Genomic DNA, 15,804 nt, shown 5'->3' on the forward strand with positions numbered 1-15,804 from the left:
TTTGGATTACTACATTTCTAAACCAAATTGACCTTAATAAGGTAATTACTCAAAATATTTCTTCTTTCTTTTGAGACAATATTTCATTATGTGGCCTTCAGTTGGCCTGGAGCTCAATAGATAGACCAGGCTGGCATCTTAAATGAATAGATACATTTTATTATTTGTTTATCGATGTGCTTATAGGATCTCACTTTGTAGCCATGGCCTGCCTGGAACTCATGTAGCCTAGACTGGCCTTCAGCTCACAGCAATCCTGTGTTGCAGCCTCTGCAAGCTGTCGTTATAGGCATGAACCACACCGGCTATTGAAAGTATTAACATTCCTCATCATATTTTGAAATTCTTCGGTTATTTCTTCAGATAATTCTTGGCAGTTTTTTCTTCTTTTGTGACTCAAGTTATGTGTTGCTACTCTTATGAGGGACCCACACATTTCTGAAACTCTGGTTATTCTTTTGTGTTTTGTCTTTGTAGCAAATGCCAAATTAAAACTGTGCTAAGATACGACTGCGCATTGGTCATAATGGTTAATATTTACTTTTTATTTTTTCTTTCTTTTATATAGCCTGGGTTGGTTTTTAACTTAACTTCTGATCCTTTAACCTCCAACTCCAACCTCTCAAGGGTTAGGATTACAGGTGGTGTCACCACACTTAATCTGGTTAATATTTTTAAAACTGGCAGTACTAAATGCTAAGCTTATAGAGACATGGAAATTCTTACTCTGCTCATGGGATTGAAAACTTTTTCTTGCCTTGCCCCTGGCTTGCCCCAAGTTGTGTATTTGATACACATATATCATTTGTGTGGTGCTTTGGATGAGGTTGGTGATTGCTCTTGAATTCCGGGTAGTAGTAACAAGGCTCATGCTCAGTTATTGTCCTAGTGTTCATCAGTTGACAGTATGGTTTCTTTGTGGTTTTCACTATCTGCAAGTAATTACAGGTATTCAGCCAGTAATTGTTTTTTTTAATATGTGCAGATGCATACAATGTTTCTCTATCTATTTCTTTTGCAGGTAATAGCCACAGCTATGTGGGTGCCAGTAGCAGAATGTCAAGAAGAGCACATTTATGTTCTGCAGCTACCAGTAGCTTACTAGACATTGATCCTTTAATCTTAATACATTTATTGGACCTTAAGGACCGGAGCAGTATGGAAAACCTGTGGGGTTTACAGCCTCGCCCATCTGCTTCACTGTTGCAGCCCACAGGTAAAATAATAATCTGTCAGTTTTTCTTTGGTTCTCTGGAAGAACTGTTGAATTTCTGTCTGTGTATCTCAACTGAGAACTGAGACACAGTTTGTTCCTATAGTAAAATGATTTTTCATTCATTTCCTATGAGTGACTTTTTAACCTATCTATTCCCCATCTTTGTGTGTGCACGTACTGTGGATTGAATTCACGATCTTGTCATGCTAGCTGTACCTATGGCCCACCCCCTTTTTTCCCTGTCATTGCTCAAAACTGGTATGTCAAAAACAAATTTTGAGTGTCTTTTAAAAGGTTTCAGGGCTAGGGTGTGTAGCTCATAGTACAGGAATCTCCCGGCACACACACACATATCTCAGAGCACAAAAGAAGAAAGTTCTAAATGATTGCCTTTTATGTTGTGTCTAGTTGATAGTTGGGCCTATATGGAGTAGTACAGTTGGCCTCTTTGTGAATGCATTCAGTGTTCAGACCAGCTTTTCAAGGGGAAGTGTATCTAATTTGAACATAGAAAACGTTTGCTTAAATCTTCATAAATGAAAAATGCCTAATATTGCCATGGTGGCATACAGGTATTATCTCAGTATGGTTAAGACTGAGTCATGAGTTTGATTATAACCTAGGCGACAGGGAGTTCAAGTCCAGTCTCGACTATATTCTGTGACCTGTTTCAAAAAACAGAACAGTAGCTGGGCATGGGGGCATAAGTTTTTGTTTTGTTTTTTGATTTCTTTTTTTTTTTTTTTAGGGTTGGGGCATACATTTTTAATCCTAGCAGTTGGGAGGCAGAGACAGGCCAATCTCTGTGAGTTCAAGACCAGCCTGGTATACATATTGAGTTCTAAAATAACCAAAAGATGCATAGTGTGAGGCCCTGTCTTTTTCACGCATACAAAGAAACACCAAAACCTGAGAAACTAATTAATTATAATTGTATATAACAGTATTTTATACCAAAGTTATTTAAAAGAAGTAGGACAAAGATCTGTATAGACCAGTCTAGCCTCTTTGAATCTCAGCTAGAGCTGTTTTATACAGACAGTGATTTACCATAAAAAGCTAGAGTTCAAAGACCAGTTTTAAGAACTGTTGAGCCTAGTGTCTGTGCACAGCCCTCGGTTTCATCCCCAGCCCCCAACTCCTGGAGTTGGTGAAGCAGCATTTTTGTTGGAATGCTTTCTACAACATCCTTGCTCTTAGTCTGTCTATCTCTCTCTCTCTCTCTCCTTCTCTCCCTCCCTCTCTCCTTTCTCTCTTTTGTCATATATATACATATATATGCATATATATACACACATATATATGCATATATGTATATATACATATATATATGTATATATATATCAAAACAGAGTGACCTTTCTCTGGCCTTTCTGAACATTACTTTTGTATCTAGTCAGATATGTAGACAGGGATTTCTACATTCTCAAAACAACAGAACTCCTTTTTTGAACAAATCATAGAACCTCTGTATAGAAAACAAAGCTTGAGCTACTGTTGTAGGTTGGAGGTGACAGCACAAATCTCGTTTTGAAAAAAATTATCTGCAGCTAGGTTCTGGGACAGTTGCTTTTCACCTGTGGTTCAAGTACATTCCGTGTAAGGTTTCTTAAACCAGTGGTTTTTAGCTTTCCTAGTGCCCCCACACTTTGTTACAGTTGTCCACAAAGAAACGGTTTTACAATTTGATTTACAAGTAGATTTAATAAATAGGTAAAATCCAGTGTTTGAAAGTGTTCAATGCCCTTCGAGAAGATATAGACTGTATTAACATATATAGACTGTATTAACACATATAGACTGCATTAACACATATAGACTGTATTAACACATATAGACTGCATTAACACATATAGACTGCATTAACACATATAGACTGCATTAACACATATAGACTGTATTAACACATATAGACTGTATTAACACATATAGACTGCATTAACACATATAGACTGTATTAACACATATAGACTGTATTAACACATATAGACTGTATTAAAATATATAGACTGTATTAACAGTGTCACTGCTGTCTTGGAGTGTGTCATTTTCTATGTAAAGTTAATCCTGGGGCAGCCTGAGTTTTAAATTTAGATGAGTAAAATAAGGGGCCCAGCAGGAAGGATGGGATGGGTAATGAAAGGAGACTTGGGGAGGGTACCCAGGTTGAGAGCCATCTGGGAGGCTGGGGCAGAGGGACTTTCCTGGAGGTGATGCTGCTTAATTAAAACTAAAGATAGAAAAATAAGGAAGTTGTCAACATTGTTTTTCAAAGAGAGCCAAGAACACGAGCCAACATGTGTTATAAAAATGAGCCAAATGAAGAGTCTTTTAGAAATGAAAAAATCCAAGAAAACTATATAGGGAGCCATCCCCAGATTCTGTCTGTCTACTAGCAGATCAAGATGTAGGTCTCAGCTGCTTCTCTAGCACCATTTCTGTCTGGGGGCCTCATGCTCCCGCTGTGATGATAATGGACTGAACCTTGAAAGTCAGCCCAGTTAAATGTTGCTTTACTAAGAGTAACCTTTGTCATGGTGTCTCTTCATAACAATGGAACAAAGATCAAGATACATGGTACATAAACCAATTTGGAGCTTGGAGCATTTCATATTTTTTAGATTAAAGATACTCTGGCTGGAGAGATGGCTCAGCAGTTAAGAGCACTGGCTTTTTGCTCTTCCAGAGGTCCTGAGTTCAATTCCCAGCAACCACATGGTGGCTTACAAACATCTGTAATGAGATCTGACGCCCTCTTTTAGTGTGTCTTAAGACAGGTTTCATCAGGAGTGTACAGCTAGGGTGTATCTAATTCCTGGGTAGCAAAGAGAGAGGTAGGAGAGGGAATTCTGGGGATGAAATCTGGCTTACAACCATCTGTAATGGGATCTGATGCCCTCATCTGGTGTGTCTGAAGACAGCTATAGTGCACTCATATAAATGAAATAAATAAATCTTTTTTTTTAAAGGGTACTCAACCTTTAAATAATATATTTCAAATTCTCAAAACACTCAAGTCAAACACTTTCTGGTTTTGAGTATTTTGGATGAGGCTCACCTAAGTGACTCCAAGAAATTGGGTTGTGTATGTAATAGTAGTAGAAAGTAAAGCTACCATTAGACAACATATAATCTGGTAGTTTTGAGCCTTATGTGCAATGCCAGTACTTTGCTAAGTGCTTTAAAGTGCCATGTGGGCATTCTGAGCAGAAAGTAATATCCGATTTGGTCTTTAGAAAACATTCTGTGGGGCTGGAAAGATGGCTCAGTGGTTAAGAGCACTGACTGCTCTTTCAGAGGTCCTGAGTTCAATTCCCACCAACCACATGGTGGCTTACAACCATCTGTAATGGGATCTGACGCCCTCTTTTGGTGTGTCTCAAGACAGCTATTGTGTACTCATACGTAAAATAAAGAAATAAATAAATCTATAGAAGAAGAAGAAGAAGAAGAGGAAGAGGAAGAGGAAGTAGTAGTAGTAGTAGTGTAGTAGTAGTAGTAGTAGTGTAGTAGTAGTAGTAGTAGTAGTAGTAGTAGTAGTAAATAATAATTCTGGCATCTTTGGAACAATAGATAATTAGGAACTGAAAGGTCACAGGTTTGGGGGTTAAGGGGGACATTGTGGCAGGTTGTCTTTTTGGGTAAGAATTTTATCAGAAGCATTATTAATGCCACTGAAAGATAGCAGCATGGTGAGCCCTCTGAGGAGAGGTTAGGCCTAAGAGGTATGTAGGGAGGTGGAGTCCCAAGAAGAGGTCTTAGAAAGAGGGGAGGTTTCATCAGGAGTATACAGCTAGGGTGTGTCTGATTCCTGGGCAGCAAAAAGAGGAAAAGAGAGGGAATTCTGGAGATGCCATCTGGTGTGCCAAGGATGTGGAATAAGGGTATCTAGGTGAAGTATGCCTATTATACAGGTGGAGGATCTGTAATGTCACCCAGGAATCTGGTAATCTTAGATCTGTAAGCTTTAGGAGAGTGAGAGTAACACTCAGGGAGTCTGTTTGCAGGCTCAGAGATAGGCTCTTGCTGGCTATCTACTCTCCCCATGGCAACAGGGATCCCAGACTCAATTCTGAGGGTGGAGATGGAGACGGCTGCAAATGGAGGGTGACTTGGGCAGTCTCTCACATGAGATTGGATAGCCACATAAAATATGGAGAGCAGAGTTGATAAAGGGTTTGGCTTCTAGGTTTTTCTTTTTCATTCTTAAAATTATGGCCAGAAGACATATAGAAAAAGTTCAATAGTGATGGTACACACCTTTAATCCCAGCACTTGGGAGGCAGAGGCAAGCGGATCATATGAGTTCAAGTTCAGCCTGGTCTCCAGAGTGAGTTCTAGGACAGCCAGGGCTACACCTGTCTTAATACACCCCCTCCTCGAAAAAAAATGAGAAAAGTATTTTAAGAAAAAAACACAAGGCAAAACACTCTCTAGAAGTATATAAGTCAAAGCGGTGATTGTGACCCATTCTCCTAACTTGAAGGTGTAACATATGAATAGCATTAAGACATTAAGAAACACCTGTGTTTTCTTTTTTTTTTTTTTTTTTTTTTTTTTTTTTGGTTTTTCGACACAGGGTTTCTCTGTGTTGCCCTGGCTGTCCTGGAACTCACTCTGTAGACCAGGCTGGCCTCGAACTCAGAAATCCGCCTGCCTCTGCCTCCCAAGTGCTGGGATTAAAGGCGTGCGCCACCACCGCCCGGCCATGTTTTCTATAGTAGAATTTAGTGCATACTTTAATTTTTAAATTTCATTTATTTGTGTAGGTATGTTTGTGTGTATATGAGTATGTGTGTGTTGTGGTGTAAGTGTGGCGGTCAGAAGACAACTTGGAAGACTCAGTTCTCTCCTCCAGCCACATATTACATCCTATGAGGTAGATCCCTAGGGATAGACCTCAGGTGGTTGGGCGTGGCAGCAAGTACTTATCCACTAAGCCATCTCTCTGGTCTGGGTGCATGTGCTTTAGTGATATCATAAAGCACCTTACCACATTCCACATATTACATTTGTGGGAAAAAATGAGGTCATGAATGTTAAAATTTTATATGAACATGATTTGTCATTTGCTTTCTTTTTGAAGCATCATATTCTCGAAAAGATAAAGATCAAAGGAAGCAGCAGGCGATGTGGCGAGTGCCCTCTGACCTAAAGATGCTGAAAAGGCTCAAAACACAAATGGCTGAAGTCCGGTGTATGAAGACTGATGTGAAGACTACACTGTCAGATATAAAGGGCAGCAGTGTTGCTTCTGCAGACATGCAGACAAATCTTTTCTGTGCTGACCAGGCAGCTCTGGCTACCTGTGGACCTGAAAACTCTGGTAGATTACAGGATTTGGGAATGGAGCTTCTAGCAAAGTCATCAGTCGCCGGCTGTTACATACGAAACCGTAAGTGAAGGAGTTCCTATAATGTAATTTTCTCCCGTGTTCCTTGACACACCAGAAGAGGGCATCAAATACCATTACAGATGGTTATGAGTCACCATGTGGTTGCTGGGAATTGAACTCGGGACCTCTATAAGAACAGTCACTGCTCTTAACTGCTGAGCCATCTCTCCAGCACCAACATTTTTCTTTTTTAAATTATTTTTTGGGTGAGTTTGTATGTGCACACATGGTGTACTTCTGGAGGTAAGAGAACAGCTTTGTAGAGTCAGTTCTCTCCTTTCACATGTACTTGGCATTAAATGACACTTTGGTAACTTTATGGATCCTGCATTGTAGTGATAAGAATCAGAGAGTAAAGTATGTAAATAAATGAGTGAACATAATATTAATGAATACTTACCACTCTGAAACAAGAGCAGATGAAGAATGCCTAGTTTTGAAGAGCTCATATTTGAGCTGAGCCCTTTAGGTGCCTGGGGAAAGCAGTGTTCTATATAAACAGGACAGAAATGCAAATTCACTGGCCTAAGATCGACATTGAAGGGTTAAGGCGAAACTAGCATGACTGGTTATGGAGAATCAGGCTGGGCAGACTAAGCTGAGGTCAGAGATAACAGGGTTTATCCCAGGATCTTACAAGACTTCAGTGAGGACTTTGAGCTGTTTATTTGTTCAGAAACAGCTGCGTTGTGGAGAAAGACCTAATAAAGTTCAGAGCAGAAGCTCCATTAAATTAGCTTGTGTGAATTTAGTCGTGTAATCTGGAGCTAAAGCCATGGTTAGATAGACTTGCTCATAGCATTGCAGCATGCTTTGACGGAGTTTCTCATCTTTCTCATTCTATGTATATAACCAGTACTGTTTTAAATGCATAAAGGAACAGTTCATCAGCACATACAACACATACAATGTAGCTAATAGAATTCAGTTTTTGATTTTTTTCAAGAGAGGGTTTCTCTTTGTAGCCCTGGCTGTCCTGGAACTTGCTCTGTAAGGCTGACCTTGAACTGAAGATTCATCACAACTGTAGTTGAAAAATGCTGGATAGTTCTGAGAAAGGTGGTAACTGAGAATTATTTTTTTGTCCTAAGCAACTTAGTGATTAGTGAAGTCATATACTAAGCAGCAACTCAAAGCCAAGTGCATTGGTATGTATGGATAATCCTAGTGTCAGGAAGAGGAAGCAGGAGGACACCGAGTTTAAGGCCAGATGGACTGTATGGTAAAAAGTTGTGTCAGGGCATATAAGGTCAGAGAGTCAGAGATTCTGTTTAAATATGCTATTTGGGCACATGCTAGATTGGTTGCCTAGTAAAATGTCCTAGGCAGGCATTATATACAAATCAACCCAGGGAGTGGTCGCAGCTGATTATAACTGAATGAGAGTAACAACACTCTCTGATATAGTTTGAGTCTCTGTCTGTCTGTCTCTTCTTTCTCTCTATTCCCTCTCTCTCCTTTCTCTCTTCTCTCCCTCCCCACTCAGTCCTTGCTGGAATTTGCTCTGTAGAGGAGGCTAGCCTGGAAATCACAGATTCACTTGCCTCCATCTCACAGCAAATGTAGTGATCTTTTTTAAATGGGTTTTTGGAAACAAGGTTTTTGAGACTATGTAACCTTTGCTATTCTAGAACTCACTGTGTATATACCATGTTGGCCTTAAACTCAGAGATCTGCCTGCCTCTGCCTCTCAAGTGCAGAGACAGCACTTTTTAAAGTTCTGCAGCACCCGTGCCAAGCAGTGGTATTGATTCTCTAAAGCCTTCACAGTGAAGCGCTGCTCATACATTTAGAGATCTGGTGAAGGAACGGGATGGGGAGGCTGCCAATGGAAATGGGAAGGAATCATAAGACAAGTGGAAAACTAGATAGTGTATTTCAAAATATAAGAAAAGATTCTAAAAAGAAGTGTTGCTATCTATGCTCTAAATTTTTGAGAAGTGTTAACAAAGATTGAATGGAAGAGTATACCAATGATATCTGAGATAAGAAAGTTGTCTTCAACAAGTTGCATGTGAACTGAGGCGAAATTGGGAGGCTGTGTGGATTGAGAAAGAGTTTAGGATTGGGCACTGCCTATGTTTACTCATTTCAGCTGTGAAAAAAGTCTTAAATTATAGTAAAGTATGCGTAATGTAAATTTGCCATTTTAGTTGTTAGTTAGGAAGGCCTATGTGTTTAAAATTTTTGGCAAAGTGAATGTAATATAAAATTTCCCGTTGTAGTTTGCAACAGTTGAGTAGCATTAATCACTTTGGTATCAATGTGCATCCCTCCCTACCGTCCACCTCTGAGTTTTCCTTACTCTAAACTGCATCATTTATCAGCAGTCCTCTATTTCTTTCCTGGCACCTGGGAATTACTGCTCTCCTTTCTGGGGCTATGAGTCACTCTTCTAAGTACATTTGTAGTTGGAATTGTTGCAGCATTTGACATTGGGGATTTTTATGACTGGCTTCTTTATTTCATGTTATCTCCAAGGTTCATCCATATACCATTGTGCAGAACTTCCTTCTTTCTAAATGGCAGAACCCCGCTCTTTGATGTTTAGAATACATTTTGTTTATCCATTCCTCCTTTGGACAATTACCCAATTTTATATCTTTTGGCTCTAAATATAGCTATCTCTTTTCAAGACCCTTTATAAAATTGCCAGTATATATTCTGGCGTTGCTAGATTATTCTATCTTTAACTTTTTGGAGGTGTGGGGGTGGAATGCTATGCTTTTTGCTGAAACAACTACACTTTTAACTGGGCCCAGATTCCACTTCTCCATATGCTCACTGGCGCTTATTATTTTGTATTTGTTTGTTTGTTTTTAAACTAGCCTTTTTAATTAACACAGAAACAGAGTCTTGTTACATTTTCATTTATATTAGAATAAACTTTTGCTATGTAGCCCAGGCTAGCTTCAAACTCCTGATCCTTCTTCCTCAACTTATTTAGTGTGGGGATTACACTTATGTACCATGATGCTTGACCAGATGAGCTTATTTATCTTTTTTCTTCTCCATTTCCCATTATCCTTTCAAGTCTCCTACATGTTTATCATGAGTTAATAATATGTTCCTTTTACTGGTCAAACAATATTTTATTATATTACTGTACTGTATACTGTTTATCACTATCAGTTGATATAGATAGTTCATTAGTACTTTTTGGCTATAATCAATGATGTTACTGTGGATATGTATTATATGTAGACAATAAATATTTTATTTTGTGTGTGTACTTAAAAGTGGACTTACTGGGTTAAATGAGAACCATGTTTAACAGACTTGCTAAACCTGTCATCAGTAAATCTCTTGAGCTTTTTTCTTTGTTTTAGTTTAGGCTTTGAGACAAGGTTTCACATAATCCAGGCTGACTCTGGATTCACAATCTTCCTGCTTCAGCCTCTTGAGTGCTGGGCTTAAAGCTATGATACTCATCTTCTCGTCTCCTTATTATTTATTATTTTGGTAATTTCTCGAGTATGCCTGCAAGTATGATTAGTTCTTGTTGGTACCATCTTGTCCTGTATCTCCTCTCTGCCCCCACCGCAGTTATTTTAAGCTGTTTATTTTATTGTCACTAATACTTTAATCACAATTTTTTATTTGGTCATAAATATTTTGAAGTATTATGATTATAATTTGTTCCACATTCAACATTGATTATATTTTTGATCCAATGAGGCACAATATCCAGTCATTTAAATTAGAACAGCTGTTCTCAACCTCTGGGTATTTATATTACAGTACGTAACAATAGCAAAATTACATATATGAAGTAGCAGCAAAATAATTTGATGGTTGGGGTCACTGTAACATGAACTGTGTTAAAGGGTCTCAGTGTTAGAAAGTCTGAGAACCACTGCATAGGAGAGTTTATATTTTTGTTTACACTTAGTTGTATTGATACAACTTTTTAAAGGTGGGGTCATAGTTAATCTCATTAGGATTCTGTTTCAGAAGCAACAAAATAGAATTACTTTTGTCACAGAGTAGTAAATAAGCTGTCAGGATCACAGAGTACCCTGTTGTTTTGAACATTGTAGACAGAAAAATATACATGTATGATAAGGATTAGTCCTTTCTCTGACTATATAGTGAGTTTTGTGACATTTTACCATATTCAGAAATGCTCCTAAATATTTTTGCAGCCACAAATAAGAAGAATTCTCCCAAGTCAGCTCGGGCCATAGCAGGCAGTCTGTCACTCCGAAGAGCTGTGGACTCTGGAGAAAGCAGCCGCTCAAAGGGGGACTGTCAGGCCCTGTCTGAAGGTAAAGCTGAGGGATGGATCATTTCATTGGGCACGTGCTTGGGAGTTGGTGTGACATTGCTTTAACCTTGATGCTGAGTTACAGTTGGACTTGGGGTGTGTGCAGCCTTTATTGTTTACTTTTCATGAGTTTGTTCTTTTGTTTGATTTTTGACTTTTAAGAAAAGATTTACTTTAAATGTAAATCATATATTTGTCTGTGAGATCCTCTTGTCTTGGCCTCTCTCATTCTGGGGTGGCTGACATGCACCTTGGTCTCTAGGATCTGTTCTAGTATCTGGAACAGTATTTTCAACTATGTATTCTGGTCTTGTTAATTTTTAAGTAGCTAGTCAAAAAGATTGAGGTAAGGCGGTGGTGGCTCATACCTTTAATCCCAGCACTTGGGAGGCAGAGGCAGGCAGATTTCTGAGTTCGAGGCCAGTCTGGTTTACAGAGTGAATTCCAGGACAGCCAGGGCTATACAGAGAAACTCTGTCTCAAAAATCCAAAAAAAAAAAAAAAAAAAAAAAAAAAAAAAAAAAAAAAAAAAAAAGATTGAGGTATATTTTTAATTTTTTTTTTTTGAAGATTTTACTTAGTTTAAAATGCTCATATAGTAGGCTAGAGAGGTAGCTCGTGGCTTAGAGCATTGTTTCACTCCTGTAGAGGACCTGGGTTTGGTTGCCAACTCACAACCATCTGTAACTCCACTTTCAGGGGATCTGATGTCGTCTTCTCTATTGATACTGACACATGTGCTGCACGTTCATACATGCAGGCAAAACTAATCATTTAAAATTTTAAAATTAAAAAATAAATGGCTACATAAAGAAAGTTTCTACACTAAGAGAACTTTCATGTTTATTGTTTTCTTTCTTCTTTCCTGAAGGCTCCCAGGGAAGCTCTCAGTCTGGGAGCAGACACAGCTCCCCCCGGGCTCTGACACACGGCATCATTGGGGATCTTCTGCCCAAAAGTGAAGACCGACAGTGCAAAGCCTTGGATTCTGATGCTGTGGTGGTTGCAGTTTTCAATGGTTTACCTACTATTGAGAAAAGAAGGAAAATGGTCGCCTTGGGGTAAATAATACTCTTTTATTGTTTGGAATTTCAAGTCTAAATTATAATGAACACAGTTATTTCTGTAGTGTGTAATAAGTTTATTTGTTGCATTAAAATGTCACTTTTTTAAAAAAATTATGGTATTGTCTCCCACTCTCTCTTTCTCTAACACCCCCTGTCCCAGAATGACAAGTCCTCCTGCCTCAGTTTCCTGAGTGCTGTATTACAGAAGTGAGCATCCCCAGCTACCGACACTGACAGCTAGGATGCCTGAACATACTTTGTTTGTGAGATGTGTGAGATCTTTTACTCTGCTTGCATCCTTCTGAACCGTCTGTGCTGCATTGTGTGTTGTGTGTCACATATTTGTGTGGATTAAAGTACTTCCACTAATCTTATTTACTATTGCTATTTTGTTTGTTTGTTTGTTTGTTTTGAGACTGAGTCTCATGTAGCCAGGCTGGCCTTCAGGTCTTGAGCCTTCTGCCTTACTCTCTAAGTGTTGGGCTTGCAGGCCACAGTGCCTTAACACTGCTTTTATCTTTCTCTTTTTCTGTCTTTTGAAATCATCTTCTAAAATGCAACCTGGAATTTCCAGAAAGGATAAATGATGATTGGCACCTTTATCTCTATTCAAAACCCATTTATGTGAATTAAATTGACAAGCAGTCCAAAGAAAGTAATTAAAGACTGTATTGTCTATGGATGTGTTGGTTAGGCCATCAGTCTTCATCTACTGATCTGTCACACAGACATTAAACATATTTCTAGTTTAAATAACGGAATTGTTCTCCATGGAGGCTTTGGAAATATCTTTGTAGAAAGACCATCCTTAAGTTTGTCTCTTTACTGAATCCAGAAGCACAGATGGGGGTTTCATTTTGTTTTTATTCACGGTTCAACTGTGGAAGAGAAAATCACGAGAGAGTTTGGCAAGAGTTTGGTACTCTTGCATCACAGCTACAGAGGAGAGCGAAGCCCAGAGGGTTGAAAATTTGGGCCTGCGTAGGCAACCTCGCTTAAATCCTCGCTTAGATCCTCGCTTAAAATGAAATTTTGAAAATTTCCTGGAGACATAGCTCAGTGGGAGGATGTATCTTAGTGTGGTCATTGCCATTGCCATGGTTCAGTCCCCAGAACTGGGGGTAGAGGAGAGGAAGTCAGGGAGCGTATCAGCCCTATCACCTCGCCTGAGATATACATTTCTTTCAAGTTAAGCTACAACTCGCTTCCCTCCTTCCTTCCTTCCTTCCTTCCTTCCTTCCTTCCTTCCTTCCTTCCTTCCTACAAATTTTTCTTACAAAATTTTTTCATATATGGTCATTTTGTCTGTATGTATATCTGGTGCCTAAGTGTTGGATTCTCAGGACAAGAGTCACAGACATTAGGAATCAAATCTGGGTTTTTTGGACAATAGCTAATACTCTTAAACACAGTATTTTTCTGGCCCTTTGCTTCCTTTCTTTCTTTTTAAAATTTATTATAGAGATATTTATATTATGTAGTCATAAAGATTTAACATATGTTTTAGGTGGGGGAGATATAAAATTTTATATAAAAGTCTAAAGTTCTTTCATAGCACCCAGATGATCTATACAAGATTGAGTCCAATCAACACACTGTCATGGAAGTTGGAGACTTACTCTCTCTCTCTCTGTCTCTCTCTCTGTCTCTTTCTCTGTCTCTCTCTCTCTCTCTCTCTCTCTCTCTCTCTTTCTCACACACACACACACACACACACACACGTTTACAATTAGTAGTTGATGGGGAAGAGAAACAGTCTTCAGAGGTAAGGTATTCATGCTCTTACAGTCCCTCACCCATGCTCCTGTAAGCAGCCCTTATGAAATTCATTGCTTTCCCAAAAAGAAAAAAAAAAGGCATTAAAGTAAAAGGTGAGTGTCTTAATTACTGTTCTATTGCTGTCAAGAGACATGTCATGACCAAAGCAAGTCTTATAAAAGAATTTAATTGGAGACTTCCGTACAGTTTTAGAGGGTTAGTCCATGACCACCATATCAGGAAACAGATAAGTGTGGAGCTGGAGTAGTAGCTGAGAGCTCACATCTGTCCTCAAGGAGCAAGTGAAAGAGAGACAAAAAGCCTGGGACTGGGGTGACCTTATGTACCTCCTCCATTAAGACCACACTTCCTTCTAATTTCTCCCAAACAGTTCCACTAACTGGGGACCAAGCATTCAAACATAGGCGCCTATAAGGGACCATCCTCACCCCCATGGTGAGCTGGTTAGGAATGAGAGCTCAGCCATCCTCACCCCCATGGTGAGCTGGTTAGGAATGAGAGCTCAGCCTGGCTCATGGACGCTCTCTAGCTGTGTCTTTCCTTCCTCCCTGCTGCTGTAGGGCAATGAGGCAAAAACAGTTAAGTAACAAATTAAATAATGTAGTTCCCAGTGAAAATGGGAAGCACCGGAAGTAAAAGTGTCCTCCTCCTCATGTGCATCCTTGCCCTCAGGGTTCTCCTGTGTGCTGAGTCTTCCATGAAGTTATGCATATTAAATAAACAACTGTGACTATCTTTATCTGCAGTGTACCTTGATTTTTAACTCACTTAGTCTTTCAGTGTAGTGAAATATCAGTATTTAATTGATAATTACTGATTGACAAAACATTTTATGAAATAGCAGAGGGGCTGGAGAGATGGCTCAGTGGTTAAGAGCACTGACTGTTCTTCCAGAGGTCCTGAGTTCAATTCCCAGCAACCACATGGTGGCTCACAACCATCTGTAGTGGGATTTGATATCCTCTTCTGGTGTATTGGAAGACAGTGACAGTGTAATCACATACATAAAATAAATAATTCTAAAAAAAAAAAAATGTTAAAAAAATAGCAAAGAGATGCTACATACCTTGTCTTTGTCCCCTACTGTTAATATTTTGTAAAACTATATTACACATTGTCATAAACAGGGTTCGGTAATCTTTATCATAGCTTTTTATTCTGAATCTTCAGCAAAATTTTTAAAAAATGCAAATTTAGAATGAAACGCAAGAAAATCTTCTATGCTTGATTTAAGGCTCAGCTTTAGGAAAAAAAGAAAATTATTATGTCACTATCAACATTTGAAAATACCATGTTGTTTTTCCCTCTTTGAGGACTAATGCAAAAGGAGGTCGTCTGGAAGGAATTCAGATGGCAGATTTGGAAAGTCATTCTGAAGCTGGGGAGCCACAGCCCACACTACCTGAAGGAGCCTCAGCTGCCCCTGAGGAAGGTGAGCATTGAACAAGGCTGGTCAGACAACCAGTGAGCAGGAGCCACTGCGCTCTCAGTGGCTGTAGCAATAGGTGGGAACTTATATTGACACATATGTGTAAAACAAAATCTTAATCTTAAAAACAAAACCCAGCTAATTAGAATATTGTTAACCCTTCCTTTGAGGTCAGGTTTTTGTTTGGTTGGTTAGTTTTTGTTTTGATTTTGGAGACGGGGTTTCTCTGTGTAGCTGTGGCTGTCCCGGAATTCACAGAGATCCATTTGCCTCTGGTTCTGTTTTTGCCTCTGACTCCTGAGTACTAGGATTAAAGTTATGTACTACCTACTGCCTTTGAGGTCCATTTTGATTAATGTCTATAAATTGCTTTTCTTTTTTTCATGTGTGTATATGTGTGTGCTAGTAGGTGCCCAAGGAGGCCAACAGCATTAGATCCCATTAGGGCTAGAGTTACTTGTAGGCTGATGTGCCTGTTGTAGGTGCTGGGAACTGAATTTACGTCTTCTCTAGTAGCAGTACTCACTCTTAACCAGAGTCATTTCTCCAGCATTCCTTTGCTCTTATGGAAGAATTCCTTGGCTTAACTGTTTGACATCCCTAAAACAACCTGCTTCATCTCTGCAAATGAACCTCAGTTACAATCCCCCC

The 15,804-nt window shown here is 39.2% G+C and overlaps 1 protein-coding gene across 4 annotated transcripts in view; it reads left to right on the forward strand.

Annotated features, from left to right (window-relative positions):
* Trim37 (tripartite motif containing 37) overlaps nt 1-15,804 on the forward strand; it is a 138,924-nt gene that overhangs the window by 74,526 nt on the left and 48,594 nt on the right. For all 4 annotated transcript variants that reach the window (XM_031351971.1, XM_031351972.1, XM_031351973.1 and 1 more), the window contains 5 exons: nt 1,022-1,216; nt 6,303-6,611; nt 10,757-10,879; nt 11,750-11,939; nt 15,038-15,156. In XM_031351971.1, the coding sequence (XP_031207831.1) occupies nt 1,022-1,216; nt 6,303-6,611; nt 10,757-10,879; nt 11,750-11,939; nt 15,038-15,156 (936 nt within the window). The remainder of the gene's footprint in view (nt 1-1,021; nt 1,217-6,302; nt 6,612-10,756; nt 10,880-11,749; nt 11,940-15,037; nt 15,157-15,804) is intronic.

Source organism: Mastomys coucha, unplaced genomic scaffold (genome assembly GCF_008632895.1).
Source record: "Mastomys coucha isolate ucsf_1 unplaced genomic scaffold, UCSF_Mcou_1 pScaffold5, whole genome shotgun sequence".
Taxonomy (NCBI): Eukaryota; Metazoa; Chordata; class Mammalia; order Rodentia; family Muridae; genus Mastomys; species Mastomys coucha.